The sequence below is a fragment of the Cavia porcellus genome, unplaced genomic scaffold (assembly GCF_034190915.1).
Source record: "Cavia porcellus strain 051 isolate PalLab524CR breed Dunkin Hartley unplaced genomic scaffold, mCavPor4.1 scaffold_30, whole genome shotgun sequence".
Lineage (NCBI taxonomy): Eukaryota > Metazoa > Chordata > Mammalia > Rodentia > Caviidae > Cavia > Cavia porcellus.
Genome location: NW_026947513.1, coordinates 29731390 through 29749119, shown reverse-complemented (window position 1 = coordinate 29749119; position 17730 = coordinate 29731390). Strand labels below are relative to the sequence as shown.

The 17730-nt window shown below is 36.8% G+C and overlaps 1 protein-coding gene across 18 annotated transcripts in view; it reads right to left on the bottom strand.

Annotated features, from left to right (window-relative positions):
* Nucleotides 1–16754, bottom strand: part of Fip1l1 (factor interacting with PAPOLA and CPSF1) — a 78116-nt gene extending 61362 nt beyond the window's left edge. For 3 of the 18 annotated variants that reach the window (XM_063240439.1, XM_063240434.1, XM_063240437.1), the window contains exons 1-5: nt 16435–16752; nt 15359–15403; nt 15226–15265; nt 6244–6301; nt 5154–5257 (exon numbers count right to left, since the gene is read on the bottom strand). In XM_063240439.1, coding sequence (XP_063096509.1) covers nt 5154–5257; nt 6244–6301; nt 15226–15265; nt 15359–15403; nt 16435–16519 — 332 coding nt within the window. In that variant the 5' untranslated portion in view covers nt 16520–16752. Of the gene's footprint in view, nt 1–5153; nt 5258–6243; nt 6302–15225; nt 15266–15358; nt 15441–16434 lie in introns of those variants that run through there. The other 15 variants (XM_063240443.1, XM_063240445.1, XM_063240442.1 and 12 more) reach the window with 11 other exon arrangements.
* Nucleotides 16755–17730: the final 976 nt, after the last annotated feature.

Genomic DNA, 17730 nt, shown 5'->3' with positions numbered 1-17730 from the left:
TTTGGCTACATAGCTATAAATGGACAGACTAACACACTCATATTTTAGAAAATGTCTTAAAAATCAATTTTAAAAGCCTGCCACTTGCTCAATTAAAAAAAATACGTTTTTAAAAGTCTGACATTTTCCTATCTCAGAAATCATCCTGCCCCTATTTCAATATCCCACTGTACCAAACTTCACAGGAGTTACAGACATCTATTTCCTTTCCTCCTAGTTCTTCAATACACAGCAATACTGCAAGAGTGATTTCTCTATCTTGTTCCAAAAATTCAGTGATCCCGTTTTAGTCATCCCCACATTTTATATTATTGATAAAACCTCTTTCAAACATCCATGGAGTACTTTGTTTACAAAATGAATTCATTTATATGAATTTTAAAAGAGCCTGGGGTAAAGCAGAATGTGCTGGTGCTAGGTGACAAGGAGCAAGGGAGAAACTTCTAAAATGTTTGTCATGTTTCTTGATCTGAATTTTGTCTACATGAGCATATACATTTAAAAAATTACTGTGATGCACCTTCACATGATAGAGAAGTTCAACAAACCTATGTTCAAACTCAAGTTTTGTCAGCAATTAGTTGTATAACCTTGGTCAAGTACTTTAACTCCATTAGCTTTATGTAAATTTTTTTGTAAGATATTTAAAGACAGTTTTCTACTTGCTTTCAAGCATCCTTATATGAGTAGAAAAATCAAACATTCTAACTAAAATAATTAAGTTTACATACGAGAAGAGGACATAAGGAATTGGATGAAGAAGGCAAGAATCATAGTGAACAAATATGTTACTAGGACATGAAGTTATAGATAAATGGTCAGTGGTGTATTTCTCACAATTTGTTATTTAATTTGGTTCTTTTTCCCTCAAAAATTTAGTCAACTGGACTTACAATGATTCATTGCTTTTGGTTTGCCTAATAAAAATCTGTGTTTTAGGGGCTGGGGATTTAGCTCAGCGGCATAAGTGCCGGCCTTGTAAAGCAGGCAGTCGTGAGTTCGATCCCCGGTACCGATAAAAAGGAAAAAGACAGGGCTGGGGATTTAGCTCAGCGGCATAAATGCCTGCCTTGCAAGCAGGAAGTCGTGAGTTCGATCCCCGGTACTGGTAAAAACAAAAAAGACCAAAAAAAAAAAAAAAAAAAAAAAGGGCTGGGGATTTAGCTCAGCAGCATAAGTACCTGCCTTGCAAGCAGGTGGTGGTGAGTTTGATCCCCGGTACCGATAAAAAGAAAAAAGACAAAAAAACAAATAAATAAATAAATAAATAAAGGAAAAAGACCAAAAAAAAAAAAAAAAAAAAATCTGTGTTTATCTTCAATTTAGTAAATCTATAGAACTCAGACTTAAGTTACATTACCACTATTATTTTTGTGTTTTACCTTTGTTTTGTTGGTTTTCTGAGACAGAGTCTCACTATGTAGTTCAGGCTGGCCTTAGACTCACACACCCAGTTCCTTTTACTTTTTTTTTAAAAGGACAAATGCAGTAAAATATATAAATAAGCGTAGCTCCATTGCTACAAATGCAAAAACTTATAAAGTAGCTGAAATTAAACTGTTACTATCATTACCAAGTTGAAAAGTGATTCATTTAATAAATGCATATTGAGCAAGACAATATGTCCAAAACTGGTCTCGACCAGTGATGGTAAATCTTTTAGAGACAAGTAGCTAAACTAGAATCCTAAATTTACAGTATTTATCACAAAGTGCCAATACCTCAACCAAACCTGAATACTGAGGTTTTAGTTTCAAAAAAAACAATTTGGACACTAACATCGTTTGGCCTAGAAGAAAAATAATAACGTGTACCATAGGTCTACCATTACTGGTCTAAATGAAGGATGGAAAATGAGGAGCTAGATAAATATGGTTCCTGTCTTCACAATCCTTACATGTCAACAAGTCAAATTTAGTATAGCAAAAGCACCTAAGAAATATCAAAGTATAGTATGACGTATATACATTCTAGTTTTAAAGCTAATAAGCTTTACAAAAATCAAGGACAATATTGAAACTGTGCTCTTATAGGACTGCTACAGGAGGAAAAAAAAAAATCAATGAACCTTATGAATATGAGCCATAAATGTTTGCTAAATGAGCTTCTGTGCATCCTATACCCTGTCCCTACTGGGCTACCTTTCACTGCCTCTTCTGTTACTTTCAATACTTTTTTAAAAATGCCATCATGTCTTTATATTCTGTGCATGCACAGAAGCTTTGCTGTACAGAAAATTGCCTGCAGAAAATCTGATACACTGTCCAACAGACCACTGTGATCCATAAAGTCTCAGGCTCCACTAAGCGTCAGATACACTTAAGTTTCCTAAAAGAAAATGTGTCTATTTAAACTGACATTTGGGGTTGGGGATATAGCTCAGTGGCACAGTGTCTACCTGTCAAGCACAAGGTCCTGAGTTTCAATTCCCAGTACAAAAAAAAAAAAAGATGTGTTAAATCTTTTTAACTTGTTCCTCCCATTATGTATTCAATGGACTACTCAAAAAACCCTTGCCAGGAGTGGTCGTGCATGCCTGTAATCCTAGCACTAAAGAGGCTGAGGAAGCAGGACCATTTGGAGTTTGAGACCAGCCTGGGGCACCAAGTGAGCTCAAGGTCAGCTTGAACTGCATAGTGAGACTCTGTCTCAAAAAAAAAAAAAAGAAACCCTTAAGTTACTACTTCCTTAAGTCTTCATGTACAACTAACCAGTTAATCATGGTACTACTTCATTCACTGCTCACCCAAATAACTTTCTTATCCACCCATCCCTATGCTACTGTATACATCTGCTACATACTGCTGCATCAGATTGTCATCTTAGCTGACCAACGACAAATAGTAGCTAATTTCTCTTCATCAAATCCATTCCAACTATTGCTACTAAATGTATCTTTCTACATAATCTAATCCATCTAAAAAAACTTCTAAAGTTCCACAAGGATGTACAAAAACATCATAATCTCTTCTTTAAGAAACTTCATCCCCCGTTTTCACCTACCTCCAGTTAAGTAGCAGCTCTAACAAATGTTTCCACTATGATCACTTACTTATTTAAGCAGCACCCTTTGTCTAAATTTATCAGTTTTCTGCCTGACACAAGACTTATTTAAGCAAGCTGGAATGATATCTCTGGAATCCTCAACATTTGTAGGCTTTTAGCAAGGATCAAAGTTTTAAATCACTTTGTATATACTTCTGTCACTTACATTGCACTGAAATTATCTCCCACTTACCTGTTTTCCTATTTCTGAAAAATAAGGGCTATTTCATTTTTTTTCTTATATCCCATCATCAATTAATTAACTCTGAAATAAAAAACTGGTGTTTCCACCAACTCTCTCTAATTAGTTAACTTTACCATTAAGACAAGTATTTGCATGGTGAAATTTTAAGAGTTCTTCTGTATCATGGTTAAGATGGAAAAATATAAAAGTGAAAATAGTCACTTATGGTTAGACACTGGCCGGACAAATGGTTGCTTAAAAATACTTATTAAAAATCTTAACTGAATTTATTATAATAAAAAATGAAAAGAAAGTGTAAATGTCTGGATGAATCTCGGTGGTAACAATTATTCCTGCTTTGATCTACTTTCTTTATATTTAACTGATGTATAAAATAAACTTTAACAAAAGCACAGTTTCCTAAAAAATGTTATTTTGCACTTTCTAACAACTTACAATACCTAGTACTCTTTCAACACATTTTTTGCTCTTTAAATTAGCCTCTAGTCAGGCATGGTGCACATGCCTGAAATTCCAGCAACTGCAGGATTTGGATGGGAGGATCACTGTGAGTTCCAGGCCAGTCTTGGTTACATAGTGAATTCAAGGCTGGCTTGAACTACATAGTGAGACCTTGTCATAAAAATAAGTAAGACTCTAAAAATACTGTGCACAAAGTAAATATTTTACCAAATTTTATATTCTTCCTGGCTTTCTTTTGATCTTCAAGCGATATATAAGAAATATATTTTGCTTTCCATAGTCATACACTTGCAAATACAAACAATCTGATTTAACAAAATCTACTGAACATGCAACAGTTATCATAATGCAGATGATAAAAGCCCTGCTAGTAGAAAGACCTATGACGATTACACTATAAAATCCACACTAAATCTTCATTTTCCCAAGTGGGAAATGCATAGCACAGTAAGACTCTTCATCTTTATTGAGTCTCTTCACTCCCTAAAAAGTTGCCCTAAGAACTACATAGTCATCATTATAATGCAAAGTTCACTAGAGCAGTAACTGAGTATCTTTAATCTTCCTGAAAAAGAACTTCTCAAAAAAGCAGCTTACTGAACAATAAAATTTTCACAAGTATTTACATATACAGTATACTGACTGATTCCAGGTAGGACTGCTTAATGAAATTAGTGAAATTATTTTATGATTTTATTCACCCAACGCACAAATTTAAGAACCAATTTAATTTTTTTAAATTAGTCCACGCTTGCTTTGAACTATGTGGTCAAAGTTGGCCTTGAATTTACAGAGATTTGCTTGCCTTGGCCTCCTGAGTGCTGGCAATATATGTATGTCTCCTGGCTATAGAGCCGTTTTGAAAAACAAAAAATGCTGACTCAATTCTACTAGTATAACAAAATTCCAATGCATAGATACTTTTAAGACAATCCTTTCTTCTATTTATGATTCTTTATGCATTCAATGAGACAACGACAATCTGTTTTCTTGATTCAATTTGTAGAACCTGAAACTATTACATTCACATAAAAAGCCTAATGAATAATTAACAGCTTGAAAATAACCTATGAAGGCAAAAGTAATACATTTGATACTATTTTGTTAGCCTCCCTCAAATTGGGAGCCTAAAGTCTGCACGAATAATAATGTGAAAGAATGAAAAACAAAATTAAAATTTAAGGTTATCCAATTCTAACCACAGAATTTGAGGCACTCAATTCTTTAAAAAATATTTTAAATGCAGGAATCAAAAACTGCTGCTTTTGCTCCCTAGTTAACTAACTCTATATCTAGTAAAGAATTATCTTTGTGGGGAAATTTTAATTAAGAGTTCTTTTGCATCATGTTGAGATAGAAAATTTAAACACAATAGACACTGATACAGACACTATAAATTTACTACGTAGCTTTCACAGACTGTTAATTAAAAATAACTTACCCATACTGTGGTGCTCCTGTTTTAATGTCTCCTATAGTGACATGGACATCATCCTCATCATCATCACTGTCACTATCACTATCGTCTTCAGTCTCAGTCACTTTCTACACCAACATAAACAATTATAAAATCCACTCAATAATACATTGCAAGACAACTAAAAATTTGTTTTGAAATATAGTTTTAAAGAAAAAAATTACAAGTTCATAAAGCTGCTACTTACTGTATTTTAATTCATTTGCAACTTTAATGTTCTACATGACAAATTTTTTTCTATTTACAACTGCCCTTACTGCAAAAAGGATCTAAACCAATGTAGTAAGATATCCACCAGATAACGTCATAAAAAGTAAGTACTTAAGAAAATCTTGGCGCATCAATATTTGAGAAATTCTTTTCTTCTTACATAAATAAGAGGAAGGTTAAAAAGCACCAAATAGTAATCTGATTACTGTTAGTATTCATTTATACCCATAAGCAAATCACTGTAAAAATAAGTTGCATTTTTAAAGTGAAGCCATTTCTGAATTTTTTATGGCTCTAAAAAGCTACTACTGTAAGTACTTAGTTATACGTAGTAAGTAAGATTACTTAAGTAAAATACATTTCATACACAAGTTCAACTCTGCAAAATAAATTTTCTTCTTTCTCTCAGATTAAAATGTACAAATGTTCATAGGCTTCCCAAAATATCCATTTAATAGGTATGAAATTCGGGACTATTCACACATAAAAAGATAACTGCTAGAAAACTGTAACATTTAATTAAACTTAGGTTCCAGGTTGCAATGATTGCTTTGAGAATCAATCTCACCATGATCTATTCAGTATTTCTATAACCATTCAGTTTTTGAAAGCACATCAAGCCTTTCACGTTATATTTTTCTGTAGTCTCTTCCCACTATTTGTTTTCCTAAGCTCTTACCAATTTTTCTGATGATACCAAATGAAGGAGATATAAGACGCCAGATCACACAGAATACAGAAGGTTATGGTAAATGTCTGCTTTATTTTTAAGCAACTACAAAGTTACTGGTTAAGGTTTTAAGTACAAAAGTAATTAGATTTCAAAGTTTCATGTTTATGTTACCGGTTTTGGTACGCCATTTTCGGCAGTTTCATCTTCAATTCCAGATGGAGGATTAGCACTACAAACAACAAAAGGTGCCTATATCAGACATTGCTTTTGAAAGGACATATTGATTATACGACTTTAAAAGTTGTGTATTAAAAACCCTAGGAGCATAACATTGGGTGCAGCAGGCCCATCCCTTACTTTCCTACCATAAATTTGCACTTCAGTGTAATAACACACTGTTATGTGTCTCAATGCCTTTCCCTGAGACACAGGAAGCAATCTCTGTGTTTACCCACTTGCTATGATGAACAGCAATGTGTGTGCACATGTACAAAAGTAACCAAATGGGATTTTTACCCACACTATGCAACATCTGTGTATGTTTATCCAAGTATAACAGAGGGTCTAAAAGACCCACGTCACTCCAAAATTTGTTAAAGTAAGTTTTCTTTTGATTTTTCTGGTAAAGTTCAGTACAATGGCACATTAAAAACCAGATTTGAAAATTTTGGAGGTCAGAGTGCAGCATCAGATTACTGACATCCATTATAGTAAAATACATGCTTTCATTACAGAACAGTGGTGTGGGCTGATGATGATGATGATTCTGACACTGGCCATGTAAGCCGAACTCCTGTCACAGTGAAATGGAGCAAGAACTGACCCATAGGGCTGGGGATTTAGCTCAGCGGCATATGCACCTGCCTTGCAAGTGTCTGATCGTGAGTTCAATCCGTGGTACCGATAAAAAACAAAAAGACAAAAAAAAAAAAAAAAAAAAAAAAAAAAAAAACTGACCCATATAAACATGGGGAATGTAGACTTTTTTGACTCAAATGACGAAAACAGCAATGTGAGTACATGTGTGACTAGCTGAAATGCTGTGAAATGGCTACACAATCAAATAGAATGTTCTCATGTTGGGCTGGGATTTAGCTAAGTAGCATAAGCACCTGCCTGGCAAGCGCGAGGTCGTGAGTTTGATCCCCAGTAACCACCCCCACCACCAAAAAAAACGATCTAATGTTGGAATTGGGTCCAAAAATACAGTGAGAGTCTTGGCAGGAGTGAAACTATTGAACAGAATGCTAGCCCTGCCATTCAATGTAACAGACAAAATGCCACAAGATCCTGTGAAATATACAAAGGCTGACATGCAGGTAAAACATTCTGTATGCACCAATAACCATATTTAAAAATGTATATGACACCTAACTAACTGAACTGAAAGCATTCATAGATCTGCTACTACTTAGCAGGGATTTTTCTCATGGTGATCACAGGAATGTGTAAGACTTACTGAAAAGCAGTAGGTCGAAATATGGCATAAAAATTTATGCCCTTGTATATAAGACTTATTATGCTTTCAATTTAGACATTTATCCTGGAACTCAACCATCAGGTCCTTATTTGTGTAGTAATAAACAAAATGTTGTGAACGAACTGTCGCTCCCATCTCCCAAACTACTGGGATGTGACATACGACAACTGGTTTACCAGTTTCCAACTGACGTTACATTTGCTACCAGAGTACAAGTTGATCAGTACAGGAACTGTACGCAAGAACAAAGCAGAAATTCCAAGTGAAATATTGCAATTTCAAAACAGAGAATTGTATAGTACAATCTTTGGATTTCAGAAAGATATAACATTGGCTTAATACATAGTGAAGAAAACAAACTGGTACTGCTGAGGTCAACACTGTACCATGATGGAAATACTGACAGGGAAACCTTGAAGAAAGGAAATCTAGGATGGAAACTCTCTGCATCCAAAGGTAGAACAGATGTTGTGGGCCAATGGATGTGTTTCACTCAGGCCTAATTGTATGTGGCACAATTTGACACATAGAAAATAACACATGCAAAGTATCACAAAGAAATTTTCTTAGAGGACTGGGAATGGAGCTCATAAGAGATCACACAGCAGAGAAAAAACAAAATGTTTCTGCCTATGAAACTATGTGAAAACATTGTTGAGCACACTGGTGAGCTGACAGGTGAACAAGCAGGAGTTGTATCACAAAGACATACTATTACTACAGGAAACCCAAGAGGATGTCAACTGTGGCCTACAAGACCGTATAGGAAAACAAAACATAAGTAAGTGCCATCAGCGGAAGTGATATTTGTGTATACACAAATATGTACGAAGCATATGTGTGTGAAGCATTCATGTGTGAAGACTGCCTTGGCTATGGCAGTTGAAGCAAAGCTTATTTCTGTGATACACTTACTTGTGTTTACAGTGTAATTCACATAGGTTTTTATTTTTGATGTTATCTTTTAGATTTTGTAAGCAAGGAAACAGCTACTATGAAAATGTTGATGTTTATTCTAAGCATTCCTTACATGTGCGATATTTTACTGATGCATGAAACGTATGCAGTTGTTACACGTGAAGACTGTCTTGGTGTGACTGCTGAAGCAAAGATTATTTTTGTTGTACAGTTCTTGGTTATTTTCATTATAGTTCATATAGGAATTTATTTCTGATGTTACCTTTTAGGTTTTGTAAGCAAGTACAGCTGATGTGAAGATGCTGTCTATTCTAAATACACAATACATATGAAGAGTACTTTATTGTTATTTTATGTTCCTGATGACTACACACAGTATAACAAGAACCTCCTGACAAAACAGAAAGACCACTGAGATATGAAGTACGTGCTACAAAAAACCTAGGAAAACAAAACACAAGTGCTGCCAGGAAAAATGATATGTGTATATGGAATGTTTTGTTGTCATGTGTGTCCTACTTGTGATTAGGGTGTTTTTTTTTTTTTAATATCAGGGATCAATCTCACAACCTCCCACACTTGCCAAGTATGTGCGTATGGCAACTGAGCTAAATCTCTGGCCCTGAGATTATTTTTTTTCACAAAGTATTATTGGTATTTTCATTATCAGAATTTGTGTTGTGGGGCTGGGGATTTAGCTCAGTGGCATAAATACCTGCCTTGCAAGCCTGCAGTAGTAGTTCAATCCCCGGTACCAAAAAAAAAAAATCCCAAAATTTGTATTGTTCTTTTTTAACACTTTCTACACCAAAAAAGTCAATGTTGCAAATTTTGTTTTATAAAACAATACTTTTTTATATTTTATAAAATACAATAAAACAATACTTTTATGATTTTTTCCTATTAACTACTCGTTTAATAAAAATAAAATGAGTAATTTATCAATAGAAATATTCCAAAGAATAAATATGGGTCATACAGACCCATGTTTCTGTGCCAATATGATAAATTTAGTGTTGTTTCGAAAGAGATTATCTCCTTTGGATAGTAAGAACAAGAATGGGAAAATGTGTCTTTTTCCCTGTTATTGCTAATAGTTTGCATAAAATAAGTACTTCTGGTAGATTAAGTAATGGTCGACTTGTAACACCCAGCTGAACAAATCAGCATAGTCTTGGACATGCAAGGTCCACCTGAGAAGATTGTTGCCAAGAACACCAAAGGAGAACTGGAGAGGAAAAGATGGTATGCTGCTCATTTTCCTAGAGAAGCTTCTAGGAAAGATGTTCTCATCTTCGGAAGGGCTCAACTCCATGCTGTTGCTGAGGATGGCTGTGGTTCTTTTCAAAAGCGCTCAGGTTCTTCTCTCGTAGCTTCCTGGCTACAGTGCAAATCTCTGTCTGCTGGCACAGATCCTTCATCTTGCTGGTGCAGACTTTCTAGCTCCCACCACTGACCTTTGGTTGGGCCTTCCCAAAGCAGTTCCTTGATACAGACCTGCATAAGACCTTGTTGAAGATTCTAGGCCTCTAGATGGACTTCTGGAGGACACTGTTATGGTCTCTAGGTCTTCTAATAGTGCAGAAAAATGCCATGGGATCCAGGACTTCAGCTGGATTCCTTACATCTCTAGTATGTGGATGGATTTCTTGCATTCATCTGCATTTGACTTTTTGGGTGACTATCATAAAATAATCCTATAAATTAAGGGTTGTATTAAATCTATTCCCATGCAAACTCTGATTACAACAAAATTGGTACTAGGAATTGGGACACTGCCTGGTCACGTGACTTAAGACACTTGGAAATTAATTTGGAGAGATTTTTGAGAGACTGGCCAAAATGGCAGCCCCCATAGGCCATAAACTATATGGCAGACTCCAGTCAGAGCCTGGAAAATCAGATTTTGATAGAAATGCTGCCAGTTAGGATGAGGCTCAGGAGGCTTCTACTAAAAAGGACTGCACTGGTTTTGGATCTCAGGTGGTTTTGCTTTGGCAGGAAGATGGTCTGCACTTGCTTGCACTTAAAAGAGCTTGGGTATGAGAAAAATTCCAATGCAGTCTACTATTGGATTAGAGGCATGGTTGTTCTTTTGGCCAGCAGGAAGGCTCCACTGGAGCTGTGGACTGCAAGGATGAAATAGAGGAGAACATGGTTTTTGAGAAGCAACAGGACAATAAAAAAAATGACCTAAGCCTTTCACCAGAGGCAGAGTGTGTCTGAAATGCAGGAGATTCCTTGCTGTGTTTCTTAGTGTTGCCATGCCCTGTTGTTAAAAGTTAATGGGAAGCAAGGATTGTGAATGTAATAGCTCTCTTAAATAATGTAGTTTGTAGATGTATGTTGATAATCAGGTTATTTAGTCAAAGTATTGTGGTATTAATCTTGAATTCTGAGAAGCTTCTGATTATGTTTTTGATGTGGAAATGAGTGTAATAAAAACTATATATATATATATATATATGTAATTGTTATAGAAATACAAATCTTTACAGTTCAAGACATGTCAAGTTTTCACAAATCTGCTTCATGAGACTATGGTTTAACGAAATGTGTCTGGTTATCAAGTTGGCTGGGGGGACTGTAGTGGATTAACTAATGGTCAGTTTGTAATACCCAGCTGAACTGTATCAGCATGGTTCTAGACGTGGAAGACATGGAAGGCCCACCACAGGACTGCTCCCACAGTACCAAGGGAGAACTGGAGGGAAAGATGGTGTGCTGCTCACTCTCTTGGAGAAGCTTGTCATGCTAGTTTTCCTAGTATGAACTCAGCTGCTGTCATCTTTGGAGGAGCCTGGGTCATCGCTGTTGCTGAGGATGACTACAGTTCTTTTCAGGGAAGGTCTAATCATTAACTTGGGCACTGCTTCCTGGTTCCAGTGTAGAACCTTCAGTCCCCTGGCACAGGCACTTTGTCCCACTGGTGCAGACTTTCTAGCTTCCACTACTGAGGGCCTTCCCAGTGCACATCCTTCATAGACACTTGCACAGGACATGAATTCTCCTGCACTCTTCTGCACTTAACTCTTTGGGTGACTATAAAATAATACTATAAATTACATGTCCTGTATTAAATCCATTCCCTTGTAAACCCTGATTACAACAACACTCAACATTAGAAGTAACAACTAGGGTGCAGCGCATTTGACTAGCATGTGTAAGGCAGGGGGTTCAACTCCCAGAAGTGCAGAGAAAATAAGAGCACATTAGGAGTAAATGAAAATGCTGCTGAATTTGTGAATGACTGGCAATTTGATAGTGGGATAAAATTCAAGTCTTTACATTTTACAAGGATGCAGCAAACTTAATTTTGATACTAAATCTTTACTAAATATCTACTGTGTGCCAGGTAACTACCAACAGCTATGTAAAATGGATTCTTCTTTGGACAGCTATTTCAAAGAGAACTATAAACATTATGGTAGCCATTATTGATTTTCCTATTGTCTGGTTTTGAAGGCCTGTAATGCTTTTATTCTTTTGCTTTCTAGTTTTATACTATATTGTTTTGCTTGAATTCATCGTGTGTGAAGATACAGACAACTATTTCGAAGATAACAAGAGACAATATGGTAGCCACTCTTGATTTCTTGTCTTGTTTTAAAATCCTGTGTTGATTGCATTGTTTTGTTCTGATCTGCTCTTTTGTTTTATTCTCTTTAAAATAAAATAAATAAAAATATTCTTCTTTCCTTTGGTGTAGATAAAACACAGATTTATGATATGATCACACTGTTTCAGTATTCAGTTAACATGCATACTTGTCTGATTTCCTTTGAGTCATATACATTAAGATACATTTTAAGTCACATTCATAAGATTTATGCTCAAAGTTAACCAATGCCAACTAGATTCTTGTATTTTCATAATTTTAATTTTGACAGGAATTAGCCATCACCTCATTTTACAAATAGGAAAATTGATGTACACAGTAACAAATTAGTTTGGGCCGTCTCTCAGGAAAAATTTAGAATTACTTCTGAGAAAAATATTCAACTATTTCCACAGGTCAGGACTCCTCATTAGATTTCTGCTAATCTCTTCTAAACTTCAATTTTCTCAAATTAATAAATTCAATCTATTAAATTTCATCTACAGAGGCATTTTAGAACACCAACCCTGAAAAAAAGAAACTAAAACTTTAACTGTTAAGATTTTCCTTGTTGGCCAGGGATTTAGCTCAGCGGCATAAGCACCTGCCTGGCAAGTGTGAGGTTGTGAGTTCAATCTCCAGTACCACTCTCTCTCTCTCTCTCTCTCACACACACACACACACACACACACACACACACACACACAAAGATTTTCCTTGTTCTAATGCTTGACTCAAGAGAAATATTCAACTACCATCTTCAAATACATGTAATTCCTACCTAAATAACTTTTAGATAACTAGATACAAGTTCCACTTGTTTTCTTGGTTTGGTTTGTGTGCATACACGTGTGCTGGGTATTACACTGTCACTTGCTTTTTATATGTCACAAAATAGTATACTACTACCAAAATTAAAATGGACAAAACAGTGTAACAGAGACAGTGTAATACATGGGTTTAAGACAGTGGTCAGCAACGAACCAGTCACAAAGAAGCTGTGGCAAATTCCATTCGCAGGTGCCTACCTTACATAGGGCAATAATACCAAGCTAGATACTAGGTGTGCAAAATTCTTTTTCCTAATGGACCTACTCTTTTAGAAGTTTTAATTCACTATCATCATTAGTATGTGACAAATTTGATAAAGTTATGTAAGTTTTCTAGAAAAATAAAATTTAAAGATAAATATTTTTCTCATGAAATAAAACCAACAGCTCTCTAAGTTTTAATAAGAAATATAAAAAGTTTTGACAGTGACACTCAGGGAGGGTAAAAGATGACTTCTCTATAACACATTTTATTTGGGTATGTATTGGAGAATTAAAGTTCACAGAAAGCAAATGTCAAGACTGTAGATTTATAACTTAATCCCAAATTTGTGGTTGATATTAAGATTAGGTACTAGGGCTGGGGATTTAGCTCAGTGGCATAAGTGCCTGCCTGGAAAGTACGAGGTTGTGAGTTCTAGCCCCGGTACCAAAAAAAAAAAAAAAAGAAGAAAAAGAAGAAGAAAAAAGAATATGTATGCTCAATATTACTAGGTCTCAATGTTTGTTAGCTTGGCGTGGTGGCTCACGCTTGTAATCTCTGCACTCGGGAGGCTGAGGCTGAGGCAGGAGGATCGTTGTGAGTTTGAGACCAGCCTAGGCTACAAAGTGAGCTCAAGGACAGGCTGAACTGCATAGCAAGATCCTGTCTCAAACAGACCAAAAAAAAAAGATTAGGTTCTGAATCATATACATAAATCTCAAAACTAAATTTCAGATATACAGCAATGAATGAAGAAAATTACAGGAGTTATATGAGAAAGGAAAAATTCTGTAATTTTACCTCTTCCTCAACTACTGCTACTTGTTCTCAATTCATTTCTTTGCCATTTTTTAATTGTTGTTATAACAACTTTAATGAGATACAATTTCCATCCATCCATTCAAAGGGTAAAAATACAATGAGTTTTAGCATATTCACACAATGCAGTCATCATAACTAATTCCAAACCATGTGCCTGGATCACAAAAGAAATCTTGTATCTATCAGCAGTCACTTGCACTTCCCCCTGCCCCAAACACTAATCTTCTTGCCTCTGGATTTGCTTGTTGTGTGCATTTCATGTAAGTCAACTCACACAATATGCAGTCCTTGGTGACTGGCACTGTTGACTTAATACAATGTTTTCAAAGTTTGTCCCTTTGGTAACAATTAGCAGTACTTCTTTTCCCAACAGTATTCCATTATATGAGTGTTTCACATTTAATCTACCCATTCATCAGTTAATGGTCACTTGAGTTGTTCACATTTTATAACTATTATGAATAATGCTGCTATGAACATTCAAGTACACATATGGAGGTCTATTTTCATTTTTCTAAAGTATACACCTACAGGTAAAATTGCTCTGTCATATGGTAACTGTTTCATCATTTGGGGAAACTGCTACAGTTATCCAAAGCAGGGGCACCATTTTACAATCCTACCAATAACACAGGAAGGGTTCCAATTTCTCCATATCTTCACTAACATTTTTAATCTGATTGCAACTATTCTACTAGGCATGAAATTGTACCTCCTCCACTTTTTAAATCCAAATGCTCTTTACTCCTCCATTCATTATTTAACACACTAAGCCATCAGGTCAGAGTAAAGTCAACACAGCCATATATTTCTATGCAAGAATTGTTTTGAAATTTATAGCAAATTTCTAGACCCCGGTATACATTCTATAAAGAAATTTATACCTTTCTATTAAATAAAGGAAAATTCTACTTTGAATATAAAGCGAAATTAAAAGCAAAACATATTACATACCATCACAAATATTAATAATTTAAAAAGCAGTTATTTTCAGAGTTCCTTAGGTTAATTATATTTTTCTCAGTTGACTATAATGTATGTTCCACTACTGAGCTAAAGCAAAGAGTAAAAAGTTATTCAGTAACGAAAAACAGTCAATCCCAAACCTTAAAAATTGTCTTAAGACAAAATTGGTATGAAATTGGGCCCTGAAATAGGAATAAACCTAAAGGATACAATGTCCTCCAACCGGTTACTCAAAATGTTATGACCAAGCCAATGATTACAAAATAATTTTAACAATTTGTTGCCAGAAGCACTGCATCATACATTTGTGTAAGCCATCAACAGAAATTTCACTAACCTGGCGTTTTCTTCTTCTGGCCTTTCAACTTCATTTTCATCTACCAAATAAAATAAATAGGATAAATAAATAAATCAAGCTTCTAAACAAAGCAGTATTATGAAAATCTGAAGTGATCATCACAAGCACTAACCTATGTCCTTTGCCAAATCACTGTGCACATGCACGTCCCATGGGCCTATAAGCATATCCAAAGTTAGATCACCCTGTAATTACTGAACAAGACACGTCTTTTAAGAAAAAAAATACGAAGTACTGAAGACTCCTGGATTTTCGATAGAAATCTCACACACATTTTAGAGAGTATTACTAATGCACCTAAGAGAATGAATTTTATCAAATTTACGTAAGTGAGGGGCTGCATGATGCCCAACATGCATCTTTATACTATAGTAAATGAATCAAAATTTTTACGCTTTAGGCACGAAACAAATACTTTCAAATCTTGTGCAACAAGAGAGATTACGATTTAATTAAAGTTAAAAGGCTGATATCAAGTTCCCTTCAAGAGGAAACTACAAAAGTCATTAGAGAAAAATGCATGAGCTAAAAATGAAAACTCTTAAGCCTAAGGGTCATGAGACACTTCTACGATGTGGGTTAAACAGCAGCCTCTTAAAAAAGAAGAGCTTCACCTTAATACGGGAGACATTCAGGGTTTTCTTTATGGATCATAATGTATTCCATCTCTTTCTGCCTTTTAAAAAAAATATTTTTAAGCACGACTTTCGGACAAGGAGGTACCTTTATAGATGCATTCTATGCAAACTGGCCATCAAGAAACAAGACGTTAGTTTTACAGCATTCACTGTATTTATTATTACACAATGACTTTCTGGAGGGAAAAAAAAAAAATCAGGGACAGTACCCTGTGGCAACGGGCAAAAGAGAAAACACTGAACACACCTAAGAACGGAGAGAAAAGGCAGACCTAAAAGGCGTGCAGACGAGGCTACCACGAGGTCCAGGCGGAGAACCCAGCCAAGCGCCCGAGTCCCGGGGCCCAGCGGAGGGTGCGGGCTGGGGGCGTGGGCGGAAGACGCGGCCGCGGCGAGGATGCGCACGCAGCGCAGGGCCTAAGTCAGGCCCGGCAGGGTGCTATCGCAGGCCCGGGGCGCGGGTGCGGAGGATCCGGGACACTGGCCGTCTGCGGGCCGGGAGGGGAGGCCTGACAGAACCCGGGAGAAACAGGGACAGGAAGTTCCGTACCGCCATACAGCCACTCTTCCTCCTCATCCCCTCCGGTCCCGCCGCTCAGCTCCGACACTAGGCGCTCGACCTCACCGGCCGACATGGCCGCCCCACGCACAATTGAAAGGCGGCGATCAACAGCCCTTTCCAACCTCTTCCCCGGGCTTGGTGGCCCGGGGCGCGAGAGGGGCGCGAGTCCGCGGGCGAGCAATAGAAGAAAGCGCGAGACTCAAATCCAAGGAAGGAAGCAGCAGAGGCGGCAAGCATGAAGACTCAGGCCCCGGACCGTCTGCGCACGCGCAGCAGCAATCAGCACGGCGCAGTGGCTCTAGGTGGCTTCGCTTCCGCTACGGCGGCTACCTGGGGCTGCTTGCGCTTGCGCAGCGCAGTTGCGCATTTCCTCCCCCGCCCCTGCGAATACGGCTTGCCATTTAGCAAGGTTTTCTCCCTGGCGTCCTGCATCTGCTCCCCTCCCCCAGTCTTCCCTCTAGTAGCTCCTCTCGCCTTTGCTACACTATTGTTCCCTCTGTCCTTGATGCTGCTTCTCCTTTGAACCTGTTTTTACAGATCTTCCCAAAGGCCTTGTTTCATTCTTCATGTGTATGCTTGATACAGACCCAACGCTGTTTCTCATTAAGTAGAGAAGGAATCATAATCTGTGCTGGGTTTCTCTAAAACTAAATTTAAAAGGCCATCGAAAGAAAAAGTATAATGTGAGTAATACATTGCTCTTGTACTGAAAACCAATACATTCCAGGTTAAAGACTGCCTAATTCATTACCTGTTCTCCAGAGGCAGCCTTTATCTGCTTGAAGTGCCTGTTTTCTAAATTTTCTTTGTGTCTACTGTACCTGTCATATTCATGGAAGAATAAGGAGGGTACTGTCCTCTGTATATTCTTGAGAACTGTCACTTCTTTAAGTTAATTTACCAGGTGAGATTTTTCAATTTTAGTATTTCTGTTCTTTTTAGTGCTTCAGAAATTCAACAGCATGCCTGTTACAAAGTGAATGTGACTGTTTCCCTGTTGGCACACATGCAGATTGCTTTCAACTTTTCACTTTTGTCAAACCAAAAAAAAAAAAAAAAAAAACCCCTGCATTTAACGTTCCTTGTAATTCCCAGATCTGTTCAAGTGTTTCTCCACGCTACGTAATAACATAGATGGCTTTAATATTAAGATAAACTCAGGTTTTCATATCACAACTTCCAAGAAAAAGATGACACAGAATGGGTCCAAAAGGCACTTCTTAATTATTACTAGCTAGCTGGGTGATTGTGGGCAATCAGTCTTTCTCTCTGTGCTTCAGTTTC